General features: G+C 35.3%; 1 protein-coding gene and 1 long non-coding RNA gene across 2 annotated transcripts in view; both read right to left on the bottom strand.

Annotated features, from left to right (window-relative positions):
- The window catches only part of LOC147067155 (uncharacterized), a 561,518-nt gene that overhangs the window by 245,877 nt on the left and 294,341 nt on the right, over positions 1–21,300 (bottom strand). The gene's annotated exons all lie outside the window — the stretch shown is intronic.
- Positions 1,391–21,300, bottom strand: part of LOC147067166 (uncharacterized) — a 124,229-nt gene continuing 104,319 nt past the window's right edge. Inside the window, exons 5-11 of the mRNA XM_085954878.1 lie at positions 11,869–12,136; positions 11,134–11,250; positions 9,529–9,608; positions 8,580–8,685; positions 8,328–8,471; positions 8,041–8,122; positions 1,391–7,947 (exon numbers count right to left, since the gene is read on the bottom strand). Of these exons, the coding sequence (XP_085811004.1) occupies positions 2,096–7,947; positions 8,041–8,122; positions 8,328–8,471; positions 8,580–8,685; positions 9,529–9,608; positions 11,134–11,250; positions 11,869–12,136 (6,649 nt within the window). The 3' untranslated portion in view covers positions 1,391–2,095. The remainder of the gene's footprint in view (positions 7,948–8,040; positions 8,123–8,327; positions 8,472–8,579; positions 8,686–9,528; positions 9,609–11,133; positions 11,251–11,868; positions 12,137–21,300) is intronic.

Below are 21,300 nucleotides of genomic sequence, written 5' to 3'. Positions count from 1 at the left end.
CCTTCAATAATAATAATTATTTAGTTGGCAGAAAACATACTTATTTATTAATTCATCATGTTTTATTGTTAGGCACTTTCATTAGACAATATTGTTGATCAGAAACATACATAATAATTTAAAAAAATAACAGTTTTAGTAATCACATACATTATTTCCTTGGTCTAAATTCATTTTATGAAAATGTGTTTCATATCTATAACTATAATTTAAATAAAATCAGTCTCCTTATTTGATAGCTAAACAATAAAACATTGTTATTTTCTGTTCTATAAAAATACTTTTTTTTACAAAATGAACAGTAATTTAAATTAATATTACCTATGAATTTCTGAACTACAGAAAAATCTATCTGCATATGACATGTTATGTTAAGATATGAGATGTTACTGTATTTTGTTTTAAAACATAGGTATTGCACATAATAAATATTTTTTTGCTGTTCAATGACTTTTTGTATAATTTTCTCTTTATTTAATAATGATATCATATTGTATAATTAATTTTACATCTCTGAATTTTCAAAAAAATACCTTAACCTATTTTGTACAATGATGTTTATTTTTTCACCGGTGACTGATGTCTTTTTCAATGTTTTTATCCATACATCTATGAATATCAGTGGCGAAGACTCCATACTAGGCGATTATTCGAAGCCTACCTTCTTACGAAAAATATTTTTTAATTGCATATCGACTTATTTATATAATCACTTGATTATATATTCTATAAAATAATTTATTTTGCCAACGAGAGATGCCGTAATGTGTAGGAATATAAAACAATCAGCAAAGGTTTTAATAAATATACCACAACGCGCCATCTGTCTTGACGTAAATAAAGGTCGGATTATGTTTCAAATAATTCTCAATTTTTTTCATATGGACTTTACGTCACGTAGCCCGCCCCGCCCAGTCTGTCGAATTGTATGAACTAACGTAAGCTCCGATCGCAGAGCCTAAAACTAAATAATTAATAATTAAGTAATTTTAAAAAAATATTTTTATGGTGTTTAATCGAATATTAATAAATATAGACTGTTTTTTAAAATAAAAAGAACTTTTATCTAATGATTTTTGATATGTATAATGTTTTGAAAAAATACGTACTTAATTTAATCTGATCGCTTAATTTAATGTCGTCAGTGAGTTTTTGAAGTTTCATTAAATTAGTGTGTACCTATTCATTAGTAGTAATATCGTATTATCTTCTTATTTCTTGTAAGTATACCTGACAAGTGTGTTCTTTTTATCAGATCTCCACAGCCTACCTTTTTCCAAAAGTCACCCTTCGCCACTGATGAATATTAATGCACATTCAATATTTTCAATGACTTTTCCATGCTATAGAAATTAATAAATGCATTGTATAGTTTTCTAATTACATACTCAAAAGATATTGAGCTGCCATATCCTGTATTTTTCACACACATATTGACAAGATTTTTTTATAAAATGTATTAATATTTGAATATGTCTTATACAGAAATGTTTATTTATGCATACCTACATAATGGTGTGACATTGCAACAGGAAAAAGATTTATTGTGTTCAAAGCGATGAATGCCTTCTTGGAAGAGTAATACCCCGTTTACACGTGCATGGATTTACTGTTGACAGTAACTATCATTGCGGCCATAACAAGAAAGTGTATAGGTAAACATGTATTATCCTGCATGCATAAGTTTGGAAGCTTCTGAATTTTCATGCGATAGTAGGATTTTTTCGATCTGCGCCTGCGCAGTAGAACGATAGTGGCGAACCTACCGGCAAAAAAAAGGAACTACGAACAAATTATCAGGTTGACCGATTTTCACTAACTGTCAAATGGTACAGAATAGTACCATACAATGATAACATCGCGTCTCGCTCACTCTTAAAGAATGAATTGGAGAGACAGTCAGCATTTTTATGTGTAAACAGTTATTGTCACGATAGTTTAAAATACTCACTATTGCTGCCAGTAAATCCATGCACGTGTACAGGCGTAATAATGTTTTATACTACTCGTTCAGTACATTTTATGTTGTTATCATCAGTTGTTAGAGGTATGTAATACAACTATTTATTATACCTTCAGTAACAATATTAATAAATCATTGAAATCTATTAACAACGTGTTTCACCCAACCCCCTTTAGAATTGTCTGATTCTGTCACACTCTGTTCCTGATTTTGCAAATTGGAATTTTCACAATCAGGCACATTGAGTTCTTTGACACCGGCGACGCTGTCTTCTACATCCGGAGCACTATCACTAACTGAAGTCTTTTCTTCAACTGTAGCACCATTTATAACTTCATTTGAATCAGAATTGACAGCTTGCTTGGCAGAACTATTCAGTAATGGAATATTGCATTTTTGTAATGGAACTTTTAAGATTGGAATAAAATTTTTAGATGTACTTCTAGTTTGGTCTTTGGAGGAATTATTGGTATTGAAAGTGGTAGTTTTCACACTGATAGATCTACTGAACGCAATGGAGGAATGTTCTAAACCGTCTACAGATTTTCTATGTCCTGAACTTTTTACTTCGGTAATATTTCCTTGGCTATTTCTCTTCTCAGCGATATTACCATTATTATTCATCATTTCTATTTCTTTCCGTCTTTCTTGTACTGACTTAACAACAGTTTGTTCATTGTTTGTATTTTTCGCTCGACTGTTCTCGGTGGTTTCGTAAGATGAAACGCTTCGAGATCTTTTATTAATCTTTGAAGAATCTAAACTGGACCTCTCAAAGCTCATTCTTTTGATCTGTATGTTTGAAGATGTTGTTCTTTCATAATTTGGACGAGGAATACTCAGTTTTAGTTTTTCTGTAGGAGATTTAACTGCCGGAGTTGAGATTGCCTGTCTCTCAGGCAATTTCAATTTTAAATTCAATTTTCCGCATATTGGTTTTTCTGCAGATTCATTTTTAACAGCTATTTGAACTGTGGGAAGATTGTCATCTCGATCGCTCGGTTTCATCACACATCCTGAAAAATTTTTATCAGCGAAATTTAAAATATTTCCATCGTCCTTTGATGTACTTTGAATGGAAGAAGAATTCATTTCATTATTTATGATTCTTGATATTACTTTAGAAGCGTTGGCCATTTTATAAGTTGGTTTAGCAGGAACTGGTGGTGCTAATTTTACTCCTCCGATACTTTTAACAGTGGCATGTTTTTGGGTCTTTAAAATGTCAGAATTATTTGATGCTTTCAATGACTGTTCGAACTCATTCTTTTTTCCGTTGGCAATGATGATTTTTTCAAGTTCAGAAGTTTTTTCATGTACGCTGGATGTTCTTTTCACTTTCATATCTGGTTTATCGAGACTGCTAACTTTTTCAGTTATCATCGAATTATTTTCCTCGGACTTCTGTATACTAGAAACTTTTGTATCAATTTCATTGTTGGCCATTGTGATGGTTTTATTTATTTTAAAAGTGCCATTTGACGACAGCGTTTTATTTCTCGTTAACGTATTGCCACTGTTAAAACCTCGATACTTCTTTTCCAAATCATTCTCCGAAGGATAGACACCATCTTCGGGATCACTATAGATGGCTGAATCTCGGAAGATTTCATTTCCTAACAAATTCTCAATTTCTTCAAAAGATTTTTCATAAAAACCATCATCTGCATTTGATTTCAGTACCAGTTTGAAATCATTTTTTCTCTCTTCACATTTCTGCGGAGAAATGTTCGGATCTACAGATAGGAATCTTTCAATTTGTATTTTATTCATGGCGGTTTGTTCACTCGCCAAAGATGTCTGTCGATTAAAACTCACAGATGTGTGATCCTTCGCCATTTCACTCTTATTTCGAGTATTTCTATACAGAAAAGAATTATTTCTGCTTGCAATTTCATTAGAATTGAAACATCCTTCGCTGGATGAAGTAAAATGGGACGAATTCGACAGCAGACTATCAGGCCTCAGCGCATTCTTATTAATTAGAACATTAACTTTGTTAAGATCCGAATTAGAATCAGTCATAAACAGAGATTTGGGGTCGGCATAGTCCGATTGGGCAATCCTCGCACCCAAGTGTCTGCTACCCTGTTTATATATTGGGAGCTTGTTCAGGTCTTGAATGGAGTTTTGCGCGGACTTGACAAGGCCCGATGGATAATTCGTAGACGAAGGAGTGAACTGAACAGATTGAGACATATTCTGTACATTATTGTGAAAGTTATCTCTGGACAGACTCATTGGCGATAATATATCATTGCAACTTTTTGATACAAAATCTGGATTGCCGATATTTGAATCCGGAACTGTCGTTTCACAGAAACTCTTGCTTAAAATTAGATCACTATTTTTGGTTGGAGAATCGTCAACGTTTGTCACCAGGACTCTGATGTTACTTGTGATATTGTTGTCATTTTTAATGTCACTTCCATCGTTTGAATCAAACGACATGTTATTCTCATCCTTCCCCGGCTTTTCTGAATCAGTAAATTGCTCATCATTTATAATACTCTTGAACCTCTGCATTAAATTCCTTGAATAATTTTTCGGCGAAGCAGTTTTTTTAACCAGTGCAGTTTTACCCCCGGATTTATTCATTTCATTTGTATTTTCAGCGCTGTCGGAAATTTGTTGGTCCTGATTAAATCGCCCCTTCAATTTGAATCGATTCAAAACTCCTTTTAATGAGAGAACATTCGAATTGGGTTTATAAATCTTGTGCTCGGGATGATGTAGTGAAATATCTTCCTGCGAGATACTGCTGTCATTTTTATCATTCATAACTTCCATGGACGAAGAAATGGAATTGTCCATCGATTGAATATGAGACGTCACTAACAAATTACTATTGGACGCCGTCGTCAAATCATATTCAAAGTTATTTTTATAGCACCTGTCAATTTCCGCTTCCAATTCCAGCGTAGAGCGGCTGACGGATTCGGAATTGTTGTCCATATTATCACAATCGAAGAATGAGCTTCGCCCTGATGACGTAAGGTCGCAGGGAAATTTCAAAGCTGACTCGTCTTCCCCTTTTATAAACCTTTCAATATCTTCGTAGCTAATTTCACTGTGATCGGAAGCAATCGTGAACGGCCGATCTGTTTGTAAAACCTTACCATCTTTATTAAGATAAACTTTGTTCAGAGCTCCAGGTTTAGTAACAGGTTTCAACATGCAATTTTGTCCAGCATCATTTACGATAACTTGGAAACTCCTCGGCAATGAACCGGATTTCTTATCTCTAGGTGTGGTAAAATGTTCCTTTTGTCTATTGAGCCAAATTTCTGGAAGATTGGGATTTTGGGATCCATTTTCAGGATCCAAATAATCATCAATGTTAAACACTTCATTTTTCGCTTGAAATGAAGGATTTTCAATCACAGTATCATTCGAGATGCGTTTCCAAATTTCCGATGCATTGTCGTAATAATTTTCTTCAATATTATTCACAGCCGTGGGTATTTTTGATTCAATTTTATCTTTGGTGGCTCGTCTCTCTATGTCTGGCTTTTGAAATTTTACTGGAGAAGATTTAGGCACGGCATATTCTCCATCGTCTTCGAAATTATTCATATTTTTAACAATATCTTTTACTTCAATAGCATCTATAGTTTTTTTGCCTTCGAAACACAAGTAAACGTAATCTGATTCCGTCAAACTAACTCTAGTTTGTCTTCCAGATGGTACAGTAAGACATGCATTGTTAATTCTCTCATTTGAATTGATTTCTATATCAATGACATTTCTTTGAGTTTTAGGTGCAAAAGTTGTCAAACACGGCAATGAACTTGGCACAGAATACTCTTTATCAACGGCAACAACATCATTAATCATCGAGTCAATTGAAGTATCTTTCTCGGGTGTTACGATTAATGTTTCATAAATGTGTTCTTCGACCGGTGGTCTTTTATATTGTTTAGGGAGTTCTTGTTCTTCGCTCCGACCATCATCTCTTTTAAGATTATCGACGTCTTCATTATTTTCATCAGTTATTCCGCTTTCAACAGCTGATGTTTGTCGACCGTATTTAGGTTTTAATTTCAATTGGTTGTCTCTATTTTGAGCCAAAATCTTTTCAGGGTTCGAGTGCGACTTCAACAATCGTTGATGTCTTCTGTTGGTGGCATTTCGAAGCTGGTGTCTCTTGAGTATTTTTTGGAATTCTCGATTCTGCATTAAAAGTTGTGAAATAATCTGTTCCAGTGGTTTTTCGCTCTGTCCTTCATCGCAGCTCTCGAAGGCTTCGTCTTCGATTTCGGCGTCATTGTTTGTTTTTATTCCGTCGCTTTCCATTACGTTATCTAAAGAATTTTTGGCTTCGTTTTGTGCCGAGATCAATTTGTCCTTTTCAATTTCGCTCTTTTTAAACGAATCAGTTTTTTGGACCAAGCTTCTGTACAATTCTTCATCCGGATCTAAAGAATCCAATTGGGAATGATTTGCACTGACATGCGCATTATCTAAATTATCCTCATCATTTTTATTACTATTGAGGGTATTAATGCTGTCGGTGGACTCCGAAATATGTAGTACATTATCGGTAGTAAACTCAGTTGAAAAGTCAGCATAAAACTTAGCTGTAGAATCGGCTGCCAGATAATGTCTCAAAGTTTTGGCTCTATTTTTCTTAATTTTAGAAATCTTCTTTGGCACTGTTTTAGCATTGTACATTTTCACTTCAGGGACACTCTGTTTGGAACCTTCGAGCTTCAAATTCTTAGAAGAACCGTCGATATCTCGTCCGAGGGAGTGGGACTTTCGATCGACACTTTTGTGAACGCATGTCGAAAACTTTCTTCCGTTTACTGTTTTCCCGCAGTTCACGCAAGCGACAAAAACTTTACCGCAATCCTGACATCTTCCATCAGATCGTTGGTTCTTGATCGATTCACATTTATGTTTATTTGTTTCATTTTCAAGTGACTTCTTCCAATCTTTCGCATCAAATTTAATATTTGCCATGCCAGGTTCAGATTTTCTTCTCATAGTTCCAGAAGTTTTGGGGACAGTCAGAGTCAGCGAATCGTCTTTAGAAAGTCTTTTCACTTTACCGTCATCGTGCCCACATTTGGATGAATTCTTGTCTCGTTCAGATATTGTTTTATCATTACCGCTGTCAATTGTGATGTTTTCTCTGATCTCATGACATTTCAAACAAGTCTTCTTGATATTCAACGATTCCCTATTTTTAATTTTACCACTCCCATCGTCGAGTCGATCATATTGCTTCTTAGTGAGATCATTTTGATAGATTGAATTATTTTTTGAACAACTATTGCATCTGACATCTCCCAGTTCTTGCGAAGAGACCACTTCTTCAGAGGAGCACTTAAATCCGCCTAATTTGTTTCTCTTTCCGTCAAACGATGAATTCAATTCGGAACATTTAGTACAGCGGCCGATAGATTTTTCGACGCTGCCACTTATTGAATCGTCAATGTAATGTATCAACTTGTCTTCAATCGACGATTGGCTTTGACAGCGACCATTCTCGAGACAGCTGTAACACTTCCTCATAGTGTTATCTTCATAATCACAATTGGAATCTGAGAAAGCAAATCGATCTCTGTCATCTTGACAGACATCGCACAGATCAATATTGCTCCAAGATGTCTCATTATGCTTACGATTCCGAGTACACTGTGAGCAGACACTTTTGCTAAGCTCCAGATTAGAATCATCCAAGTTAGAGCAGCAATCACATCTTTCTTGTCCTTTATGACAGTTGCATGTTTCTTCATCATAAACGGAGTCATTCCTCATGTTCTTTTCCTTGTCTTCGTCGATTTCCATTGACCCATTGGCGTTGTTCTGTCCTTTCCTTGTAGTGGATCGCTTGAGTCGGTGACGGAGCCCGGACTCGAATGATTTTCTTCTCTCTCTTTCCAATTTGCGTTTTTCTAGATATTCAGGGGCCGACAGTTGCTTTCTCATGGATGAATGAGAAATCAAAGTGGCTGATTTTTCCGCTAACATGTCATCTGAAAACAGAATACAACTGTATTAGAGCAACCTTTCAAACTATGTAAATAAGTATAAAAATACAAAATATAAGTGAGCAAGATGAAACTAACCATCGGTTTTGTTTTGTCCCAGTTCCATTACAAGTTGTCTGGCATGAGATGGTATAACAGCGTTGTAGTTTTCCAAAATTACCTGCAAACATACATGATATAAATTACTTTGTGAATTGCATCATCCGGTTTGTCTACATTTTTATTCAATACTGAATATCTATACTAAAAGGCCAAAATTCTAGGTTAAATTCATCCTCAGTGATCCTTTATTTGCAAAATCAACAGAATCTAGAAATTGTATAATACTTAAATCAATTCGAATGTAATAATAATTGATGTTTTACCCTCTTAAGAAGTAGGGTCCACTCTCGTTTGTGTCGAACGTTCCTGGCCTGTAGGGTGACCTGCATCCGCGGGCAATCAAATGGAATAACGTGGAAGCTCAGCGGTTGACCTTGGATCGATTCCACCAACATCAGGTTGTTACACTGAAAATGGTTAACGCAAAACATTTTCAATGGATGACCTAACGATCAATCTTATTGTTACGAGACCTCAAACTCAAACTAATGTGTATGGAAGAAACAAAAGCTTACCATAATATGCGTCTTGTAGGCAAGTATTCCATATTCTTTGTTTTTGGTGAGGAGAAGCATCTTATCGAAGAGAAAGGCGTGTCGCATTGCTTTGGCACCGAAAACCCTGCAACAAAATTACACCACTACTTTAATAACCATTATTATAATTTTTTTTGTTAAGGTGACACATCAGTGAAACGCCAAATAATTTTTAACTGTAGGCGCGATGAAATTTTGGACTCGCTTGCATTCAGTGAGAGAATGTCGAGCCAGGAACACGTCACTTTGCTGCGTGATGGCGACGGGCCAATTAATTCTTAAATCGTGTAATGATGACTAAAAACGTTACCCATTTACTTTAAAAAGAAAAGATGTCAATGAATATATTATTATTGTTACTAATAGAACAATAAACAGAACATAAAATGGACGTATGTTGGATTTATATGACAAATAATATTTCGTTTGACAGGCGTCATTTGCACCCGCGATCCGCAATCCGCGCATCGCCTAGCAACGATCTTTTTAGACCGTGCCTCAACTAATGCACGGCCTTAATAATGTCTGATACTACAGGCAAAATTTAAATTATAGTTATAGAAAACACAAACCAACTATGGACAATGGATTTAATTAATAATATACTATTTTTGATGGCATGTAATGTTTTATATTTGTATTATTTTATTATGAAAAATAATACATACATATCTGCTTTTTTTGTATATTCACGATAATATATAAAAAATTGATAATTTAGAGATGGGTATACGGTTTTACTAAGTTTTATGAGCACTTAGGTTTGGCCAATCCAACCTACTGAAATAATGACAGTATTTGACGGTGAAAGATTTATATTCTTCTAATGAATAATATCAGTTTTGACCTTATCTTAAATTGACAAAAGACCACAGATAGTAAGTATTATTAGTGTTATTAGTAAGTATAATTAAATAGTTTCATCTACCTAAATGTTCCTTCAGCGCACAATTCTCCATATGTCGTAAGATCCTGCCCATTCCAGCCATACAACAAAGATTGAATTTCCTAAAAATAAATAATATTGTTACAATAATTATTATTCTATCTATCGTCGCTGATTTTTCTTAAAATACTATTTTAAATACCTCCTATGTGGTTTAAGTCATATTCTGAGACAATCGAAAAACTGTTTTTAAAATAATCATAAATGATAAATACTTATGTTTTAACATTTTTTGTATTGCTAATTGCAAATTAAAATTGGATAATCATATTTTTTTATAATATTATATTTATTATTAAATAGTAACTGATCTATTTATTGCAGTGGACACTCACATAGGATTTAGGATGCTCTCACATAGTATTAATTTAGTATGGATTTTATTTGATTTAACTTTTTATTTTGATCTTTCCTCAAGTGATATAATACATAAAATGCACATCACTCGGTATCAATAACTCATTTTCGTCAAAATCACCACATAGGAGGTATTTAATATACAGCGAATATTTTTTTAAATTCTCATGTCCATTCTGTTATAACTCAAAAACTACTAGACCAATATTTGATGAAACTTGTAGACTACATTGATGGTAAAAGTTTAATAGAGTTTCATCTCGACGTCTCAAAAGGTTCCAAAGATGAAAGTTCTCGAAAATAATGCAACAGTTTATCACGAATATTGCGCGGGTGGTCAGATAGCAGCGGTGGAGTGGTGAGGTGAATGTAAAGGGACGTGCGCCCACATTCAACTGTGACACTGACGTATGTGTCCAAAGGCTCTGACTAGACATTCATTGAAATGAAACGGCTGGGTAGAAGAGCGCGCATGCCTAAATTAAGTCATTGCCTATCTCATTGCTTCGTAAAATATTCAAATCGAATCGGTATACTTCTTCATTCTACATATCGACTGCTTAATCTGCCAACCAGCTAACTGCACTTTTGACCAAAATGAAGATATTGATGGCATTTTGTTATAAAGCATGTTTTCTATGCTCACACAAAATTTCAAACTCCTAAACCTATAAATAAATGCATTATTGTTCTTCTGACAAAACAGCGAACTGCATGTGCCAAATTTCCAATATCGTAAATGGAACAACTCTGCTCTTTATATATTTTTTCTTTACACATAAAAGGGAAGCTAAAATACCTAGTGTATTGATTCATTGTGCAGCTTTGTAAAAAAAAAAAAAATCCTAGTGTATTTTTGGAATTGTTAAATTCCGCTCGATAGTTAAATTATTAAGTTTTGTCTCCTTCCTGAACAATTTGCCCAAATAGAGTTAGACACACGCCAGCTTATAGAAATCGATCTCTAGACGGTTTGCAGATTAAGCAGTCGATATGTCTACTTTTTATTTCCATATTTCACATGGACGACGTTGCGGGCTATCACTAGTATATCGATTGTATTTAGTTTGCAGTACTTTAACATAAAATTTAAAATGATACATAATCATTCCTGAGACAAAGAACCCAATCTATTTTGACAGCTTACAAATAACTAATTCGTGATTAATTCTACATGACTTATTTTACTCGTCATCTTAGCAAATCATTTTATTATGAAAAAAGACTGACCTGAACTCTGACGGCATGCTCGTGTCGTCCTTTCATGTCGTCAATGTGTTGCGCGATACCGGTCATCTTGTAAAGCGCGTACTCCGTATCATGAGACATGCACTGCTTCACCAGATTCTGAAACAAACACACAAAATCTTACAAATATTTCATGTTGCCGGTCATAATTAATTAAAAAAAAAATAGTTTTCATTACCTACCTAATAGTTCGCTCCAAATCAACTCGACCCGCACCACACTCGGTCTTAATCGAGTGTATAATGAGGCCCCACGTTTGGGGTGAAGCACCAACAGTTTATGCCTGGGAATGTCTCAGGAGCAGGTCGGAGGAGGAGATCGCCACAAACCCAAGTGTGCTTTGACTAAATTTACTGAGACATAATTTAATCAAAGTGCCCATGGGAGAGAGGAGCACAGAGAATTAACAATAATACATGATTTTAATTAATTTACATATAATATTATGTTAAAACAATACGGACATATTAAACTATGTGAAGAGACTTCACGTCCGCAATAAGACACTGCAATTTTTTTAGGAGCATTATAGTTAGCGTTTGTTGTGACCAGGTCGGACGGCCCAATGGGCCCAACAGCTGGTTGGACCGACTTGACCATCTCTTCCCTTTCGGTCCACATTCTCAAAGGATGTGGTTCGCATCCTATAGTTCTCCGCCACATGGACATGTTGGTCGGGTAACAAGTCCAAACTGATTTTTCAAACTTTCCAATTACCTGTAACAGTAAATGATACTTCAATATCCTCTGGACAGGCTTCAGCAGGTAGGACCCCAGGGGCAAAGCGTGGCCGAGAGCGGCCTGCCGGGATCTGAAGGGCTGTGCACTGGTGGGGGCGGCCACGAGTCTTGCCATAGTAGCCATGGTCCCCGGATAACCCGTGCAGTACCTTGTGTAAATTGAGAAGCCACCACTGTGCCGAACAAAACAACGCGCTATTGACACAGGTTCTAGGTTGCACTCGTTTAGTTGGTGTGAAAATGTTCTGAAAACAGAAAAGATTGGTTATTTTCAGTATTTTAAGAAACTTTGCAGAACAATAGAATCATTATGAATGTATTATAGGTAAGTACAAGATAATATTAATATTTAAGAAATAGTCATGAATAAAATATTATTATCATTCGGTCTACAAATTGTATCTAGTATATTATATCTACGTAAGCATGTCCTGTGGTATGGTTCTCCAGTTTTGAAGAGCCAGTGTGATGGCGTTGTTATTCACAAAGTATCTGAATTTTGATCTTCCAATTTTCATCCTCCCTTCCTTTCATCATTAATATTTTTGATGACTGTAACTTGCAAAGTGACCCATAGCATAACAAAATCTGACATTCTTGGCTCCGCAAGCAAATGAAAAAATGCTGAGATTTATCTCATTCACCAGCCGCCATTTTCTTGCATGGCTCCAAAAATTCTTCCCAGGATTTTTCTTTCGGATATGGCAAGGGTTGTTGCCAATAAATATTTGTATCGGTTTATTACCGATGCAGTTACTATGTTAAATTGAAAAATTCTAATATTCGAGACACCATAAGTAGTAAACGTTTAAATTACATGGAGATGCCAGGCGCTAAACGCATCAACTTTTTTGTATGTAACAAAATATTTTTTTTATCTTAGAATTTTAAGTTTAAGAAATTTTAATTAATTTGCACAAACAGATTGGTGTACATACAATCTGTATCTTGTATTATTTCAATTTGTTTGTATTCTATGACAACTTTGGAAGTCCCCTTTCGAAATGAATTAGCCTGAGCAATATTCTGCCACTGGCTATTAAAAATACAATAGGTAATAAAGTTGTGCTGTGTATGTACATATATCGCTATTTTAAAAAAAAATTGGACGAAGCGAGCCCCGCATGCTCTTCATGAGAAACCGCCAATGGACTAATGGACAATGTGTTAACACATTCATTGCTGACCAGTTAATTACCACAACTCGGTCACTGCTAAAGACGTTTTTTGAATGAAAAATGATTTTTTTTGATAAACAAAATGAATTAAGTATAAAATTATCATAAATAAAAAGGCATTAAAATTTTGTCATCACACCCAGGCAGAAATAAACAATCAAAGAGTTTATTTTTTTATTGTACTAGTATATTCATAAAATGCGTGCATGTATTTAAATTATTAATTAATTTTAATGTTGGAGTATTTGCATAAAAACGAGTGTGACTCATGTTAAATCAAATGTGTGCAATGCAAATATTGTACTAGCATAGTCGGAATTTTATAAATTGTAGTTCCATCGTCGATGGAAGAACTTAACGGAAAAAAATACAAAATAACATAGGTAACATCAATCTTTACGAAATACCTATGACAGCATACCTAGTCAACAAATTCAACAGACTTTGGATCGCATTCGACGATATAAGAATCACTGGTATGTCTCTCGTAAAAAAAAAGCGGCAAAAACTTCTCCACATTAATAATAATAATCATCTGATTAAATTAACGGTACAAAAAACATTAACCTTTTTTGAGTCTGCCCAGCATGGCAACACTATGGCATGGCGCGCCACACAATTAGCGGGACAGATAAAAACAGGTTTACCGCGAATGAGTAAGATGGAAGTGCATTGCTTCCACGATACCTACCGCTTTTTCAAACAACCCGAATAAATAAATAATGTATGAAGTTATTTTTATCGGAACCTGGTCCTGGCTATTTTTGGCATTACATTACGTCCTCAAAAAATGAACAAGCCTTTCCTTACAACTAACCCTATATCACCATTGGGGTGCTCCAATATCAGCCTCTATGTCTTTTTACAAGTTCTTCAAGGCGTCCGATTTGGTTGTGGACAATTAAATATATTTTAGTAAGTACCTATATGGCCGACCATATCGCGCGTTGCCTACGAACGGCCTGATTTTGTCAATAAATTGATTCTTGCATCCTGCATCCACCTTTTGAGTCTGTCTATAAACACCAAACACCACTCTTGCAGGTATAACTAAGAGCATTCACTTCGAGTTATTGCGAGCTGTCGCATCCAAAAGTGGTTATCGAATGCGCATGACTTAAGGCTCGATGACATTGAGCGAGTTTACAAGCTACTAGCCGGCGAATTTACTATCTGCCAGTAAACTCGCCCAGTGTCATCATCTAACTAGCAAATTGTAAACAATCTATGAGACAATTTGAAAGCCGGGTTACTTTACTCGCTACTCGATGGTGTATGGGCTTGTTAGCTAGTAAACTAGCCGTGTGTCACCATATTTGCTAGTGAACTAGCCGCGAGTACGAGCAAATTAAAGAAAAAACACGCGGTTTCGCTAGCTTGTTGGCTACTGAGCGAGTGGAAAGTTTTGTATGTCATCTTCACTATCGCACTACCTAACTGACTCGCCGGCTAGCAGCTTATAAACTCGCTCAATGTAATTGAGGCTTTAGCTGTCATAATTAATAGGGTCGTTACTGTCAGTGACGTCCGCGCTGAAACATGCCGCATCGGATTTTTTTAAAATATGGGGTAACATGAAGTTTGGAAACCACTGCTCGAATGTGTTGAAGATATTTTAACTAATTCACAGTTTTAATGTTTTTTATATTCATTTTACTAAATAACGATTTATACATACCTACTTATAATAAAAATCTGTATAACTTGAAATCTTTTATATTTATATTAAATCTTTAACAGCCAAACGGACAAAGGAGTTGTATCATCGAGGAACTAGATATTCGGTCTGATAGAATAATGTTTTCAAATGGCTAAGACAGACGCCACTGCAGCTCGAGTGCGTCGACACATACTTACTTGATGCCAAATGCATCCGATTAGAATCAAGTATGGCCTGCGTCGTCGCACTCGAACTGCAGTGCCGTGTGTCATAGCCCTTAGCAATTATCATATATTCAGTCTTTTTTGTCATGTCTTCAAAATTTAATTCAATATAAAGATATGGTAATATAATAAAATGTTAGGCAATGTATAACATCTTATGGCATACAATACCGCGTGGGTGTGGGTAATTTATTGGATGGGGTTTAGGTGCATTTTACCTCTGACATTGTCTTATGTGGGCGAACTATTCTTTTAGTCACATCACAAAAACTAACAATTGAAGAAAAAAAAATGTATACCTATGGTACCTACCACGACAGTGAATTTAGATCGTTAAAATGATTGAATAACTTTTTGAATCCCGCCCAGAAAACATCTGGCTGTTAAATATAATAATTAAATTATTGTGCATACAATAAAATTTCGAAACGAGATATGCAATAGCGCACACGAAACCCGTTTTAAATATTGCTCATTCAAATCAAAACACAACAAAAGATACAAATTTATAAGGTACTAACTGCTTACTGCACGTGCCTTTATTAATAATGTAATAGCACAATAATATTTAGTAATGTGAACATAACACAATATTGCGCCGCTTATAATGAGGTACATAATAATAATATTATAATGTTTGTGCAGTTTAACTTAACTTAATTTTATCTCTTCACACCATGTGTGAATCGGTGGCGAAGACTCTATACTAGGTGATTATTTAAAGCCTACCTTCCTCATAAAAAATACATTTTAATTGCCTATGAACGTATTTAAATAATAACTTCATTATTTTACATACTACAAAAAAAAATAGTTTGCCGACGACATCTGCCTGTAGGTCATCATCATCAGCCTGAATATATCCACTGCTGGATGAAGGCCTCTCCAAGCTCATTCCACTTCTCTCGGTCCTATGCGTTGCGTTGCCACGTACTTCCGCAGAACTTTATCATTTAACTGCCTGTTAATGTATTATAAAATGATTGTCGACTTCCAACTTTCCGACTGTCAACCAGACGGCACGCAGCAATTCCAATAATACTTAACGAGCTATAACACAAACAAGACCTAACAAAGCCAAAGGCTTCAACTAATTTGGTACATTTCACGGATACAACCAATGACATATTAAATGGACAACTCACTTCATACCCGGCGCACGAGAAATTGTGCATGAAACATTCACAGATGTATAGGTAGATGTCACGTGACCATATGACGTATCCGTTTCCATTATGCGATACAAGCTTCGAGAATTTATAGTAATATAACCTTTATTGTAATGGCGTATTAGTGTCATGACTCATTGCGTTAGAAACAGATTCTCGGTTACTTACGACTTCTCGGAGATTAGACGCAAGTGAGACAGCGCATCACAGGCGACTGTCCAATGGTTTCTGTCATTTAGGCATTTTATAAATAATACTAACACATGAAAAGTGATATCCCATCTTTCTTGGAGTGTTTAGTAGATTTTTTTACAATTTTTAACTAGGCACATTGGCATTTTGTAACACAATAATAACGGTGGAGTCGAAACCTGACAGTCAGAAATTTTGTATGGGCAGACCCAGCAGTGTCGCCAGACCGCTTGCAAGCAGAATGTTCATTTGAGCGTAGGATACCGATATTAAAATATGAATTTCGCCATCCGGCAGACCCGACACAAAGTGAGTGTCATTTTATTTTCTAGATGACTCGTCCATATTAATGTCATTGGATACAACGCATACAAACGATTACACACGTGTTGTAAAAAACACATGCACACAATATCAAAACCTGAGGCTATAAGTATAAAAGCCTAACATGTTATGTATATTATATTCATTATTTTTTACGCGCTGGATACGATCCGAAACACTGTACTTACTACCAAAACAGTGGAATTTTCTAGCCCCAGTTCGAACGTGGTTGGGCATTACTTTTCTATTTCTATTGAACATAGTGCTTTTGTCGTGAAATATCTATTATGAATAGGTAAAATATAATATGTTTTGTTCAGTTGTTCAGTAAAATATTGAAGATGAACAAAATTTAAATTCAAGTCTTGTCAATATGGCTATCAGGACTTTCTTTCAGATACCTACCACAACCTATCTTCAACAAGCACACTTTGCCACTTTTGTGAATATTCGTTTATTTGTGAATATATTATATTAATATGAGAAGTGAATAAGAGGCGGCTCTCGTGGTGCAGTGCGTAAGGCGCTTGCCTTCCACCCGAGAGTTCCTGGGTTCGATTCCGGTCGGGATACACAATATTTATGTGTTTTTCTCAAAGCCTGGGTGTTTGTGATTGTTCAAAAATTACTAACAACCACCTTGTACGAAAAAGCAAGAGACATGATTATTAATAATTCTATATAAAAAAAACATTGCAAAATGGTAATAATTAATTAAATCAACCCACTAAACTTCTACTGGCCGTTGTCCAGAGACAAAATTACCATGGCGGGTGAATTACTCCATCTCCATGATATAATAAGTATATACCTAGGTATTATAATATAGTATTTTTTTAGTGTCTCACAATTTTTCGATTAGCTCTGGAGACGTCTTTATTTACGAAAATCATACAACGTCCACATTCTGTTTGGATGGATATAACATTTCATTGGCTGCAAACAGTCACATACTACCCCACACCTAAATGATTGCATGCCTATCGTTTCAACGCAATAGTCCGACAATGAACGATCCCATTGCCTTACGGAATTTCAAAAATTATGTAGGTACGCGTCCATTACCGTCAAAATGTGTGCGAATCATAAGAGCAACTTATATCATGATAAGCCGAAATGAAATGTCTCTGCAATTTAGAGCGAACAAGTCGGAAAACTTTTACTTTAGCATTGTGCCTTTATTGAGATTTTAGACAGTACATATCTTGACCAAATTGTACAGCTCTTCAAAGCATGGAAACATAATTATTTTTTATTTCGAGGGCGGTGGGAAATCGTTGCTTTTTTAAATTAAAACTCACGAGAAACATTTTATGTGTTGTAATTTCCATGTATTTTGTTTATTATGGTTGTACTTTTGGATAAAAACTAGCGATCAATCCCCGTACAGGTATGTCAACCTAGTCTGGTCTAATCGTCGTAACTATGGGAGTGGGATCCATAACTTCTTCCAGAGCTGACACTGTCGACTTTTCGTATAAATAATATCGTCTCAGGTAGACCAATCACTAAATAATATACTGCGCCTCTCATAGTGTCCATACGAAACCGAGGCGTGCGCCGCGCGTTGACTTTGAAGTTACGGATGAAGGTGAGGAGTTGCATCCCGACAACTTCCGGTACTGGCATCATGACTGTTCCTGTATATAGTATGTAGAGTTGTAGACTATCGTTTCATGTAGGTAGACGAATCAGAAAAGAAACTGCGTCTCTCATAATATTATGCATACCTACTCAACTCGACTGTTTTAAAGATTTAAATTGTATTGCATGCATAAATAATATGCGGTTATGTGAAATCTGTTCCTGACCTCCAATTAAATATTTCGATTATTCTACGATTTCTACAGCATCCTGGAAATAAATCGCGGCGCCCTAGGGCTCCCACTTCGGAACCATCTGCAGCTGTACACAGAGTTGGGTTTCGGGAATTCTCGAGAAATTTTCGAGATTCTCCATACCGAATCTCGAGAATTGAAATTTAACATTTCGAGAAATCCCGGATCTCGAGAATCTCGGAATTTCTTTATTATCAAATATTAATTGAAAAAAAAACGTTTTTTCTATATAAAAAAGTGAACAGAAAATACAAAACGAGACTGATCGGGGCATTTAACACAATTAAGCCAAAGTCGACTCAAAAAGAGGGCAATTTTCAACATCAGGAAATTTTGTGTCTCAAAAGCGTACGCGATTGTCAGACGCAGCCATTGACAGTCTGTGTTTTTGAAATTCTATTTCAATAAGTAATGTTTTGGAATATTTTTGTTTCCTACTTCTATTTTGTTTGTCTTCTTACTTAAATAAAAAAAATACTTTTTTTTGGAATTCGTCTGTTTTTACATTGATTTTAGGATTTTTACAGGTTTTTTTAAAATTCTCTCGAGATTGAGATTTTCTCGGGAAATACCCAACTCTTGCTGTACATAATAACACACTAGATTGCTAAATAGGAAATTTTAAATTTAAACTAGGATCGACGAATCGGTGTCTCCGCCCGGATTAACGATGACTCCCCCCGTTAAGACAGTTATGTGTGTTTGACATAGTATGCTTGTGCAATGACTGCATCGGTTCTTACCTGCGCATTATAAATAAAATGAATAATGAATGACTCACATATAAGATAATGTAAGACTGCGGTTAGCGATAACATGATCATCTACCTACCTCCGTCGCCATTGTTGTTTGATTCGCGAAGAAAACGTGACATTTTTGCAATAACATTAAGTGACTGTGGACGCGACACACATTTCGGGTATTGAGAATAACATCACGCACTATCAACATTAGGTAGGTACATAAAATAACCCATTTACTCAGCGACGTCTCGTGGGGGTAGGCAGGTTACGCGTTGCTTAGGGGTGGCAAATTATAAAGTTTGGAAACTTAAGTACCTACCTAATGAATACGATTATTGGAACTTTTTAAAGCGGTAGCGGATGATGCGGTCGCGTAGTTAGAAACTACAGACACATTGGTTTAAAATATATATATGGGTCAACCAAACCTGTCAGCGCCTCAGATCTCCACTTGCTTAAGTCTGACTCAACTTTTTGATTTTATATTTTCTATATGTAACATAAGGTTATTTATTGCAGAGAATTTTTATGTTAAAACAAGCTTCATCGCCTACTCAAAACTAAAAAAACTGAGATCGACAATAACTGAAATTGTTATACCTAATCGAGTATATGTTGGTGGTTGGCCCACGCCGTTGGGTTGCATGTTGCGAATGAGAATACAGCAACTGAAATCCCGCAAACTGGCTGGTGATGGAACTCATAAACTGGCCAGTGACTGGTGCTTCGCACACAGCGCTACTGGCACTCTAATCTCATAACCTCAAACTGTCAAACTGGACCATCAGCTGTTTTGTACAAGATGCCGGTATTGCAAATCGTACCAAAAATATGACAACACGCACGCTGCCGCAATTACTAGAATACATCACTCTCTTTAGTTTATTATCCTGTCCATCGAATATTTAATAAATAATGTCTTCGAGCTGGTCCAGTGATGACGAGGCTTTGGTTCTATACCAATATTACAGATACAGGAGACAAAATAAAAGAAGATTTTGGATACATCCTTATATAGACAAAAATATAAACTGCAGACTATTCGTTGCTGCACATGAACAAACTCCAAAACTCCTACTTCATTCCAAGCCTTTTCCGTAATATATCTACGGAAATAATCTGGTAGTCTGTAATTATACAGGCAGGGATGTTTTTCGACTTCTGCCACAAAATTTAAATTAAAAATGTGTTCGTCCATCTTTGCTCGCGTTTGACGTCTTGGTTTGTAATCTTGTTAAGGTTTATGGCATGACGTTGTTAGAAGTGCTACCTACCAATTTTGGTAAGAAAATTTGGATTTTCACGTCCAATACGTCTATTAAACCATATTCTGAGATAATCCAGGAAAACTGTTTAGTCAGGTCAAAAACATTGTGTGCTAATAATAAAAATGAAACACATCAGATAATATTAAAAAAAAATATGTTTCAATTATCAAACAAACATTATAAATTAATAACGTAAATTTTACCTACATCTCGAAAAACTAATATTTATTGTTTTTCTTCACTTTATGACTTTATGTCGTTCCCCAATTGATTATTTCATGATAAAGTACTGTTGTATTAATAAGTTTTATCGAACCTTTTATATAACTATTTAATCTTGTTTATTGGTTATATTATGTAGTGTTGGTGTACATTCCTGGAGTTCTGCCATCCCACAAACAAAATGTATGTTTACATGACTTCTAATGAATGGTCGAGCAATCAATTAATTTTTCTTTGATTTGGTTTTTATATCAAAAATATGTTAGGCAGAATTTCTTTTATTAATGGACAATGGCAGATTTTGGGTTAAAATTAAATTTAAAAAAATAATTCAAAAAATTGAATTTTATGATAGAGGTTCTTTTAAATATCAGTGATTCAACTATAGAAATATTCAAACCATTTCTAGATCAGTTTCCCATTTCATGAATCACGACTCGATACATGGTCGCAAAAATACTACACCGGGTCGCGTTGGATCAAAAATAAGACACTCTCGAAAAACAAGTTATGAAATCGTTATTTTTGCTTCTGTAATGGGTAAATGCAACGTTGCAGTTGCTAGGTATATTGTTTTGAGGATTTCCTTA

Source organism: Rhyacophila brunnea, unplaced genomic scaffold, assembly GCF_057557595.1.
Source record: "Rhyacophila brunnea isolate RB1 unplaced genomic scaffold, BYU_Rbru_1.0 scaffold_4, whole genome shotgun sequence".
Classification (NCBI taxonomy): Eukaryota; Metazoa; Arthropoda; class Insecta; order Trichoptera; family Rhyacophilidae; genus Rhyacophila; species Rhyacophila brunnea.
This window is presented reverse-complemented; position numbering and strand designations above follow the sequence as displayed.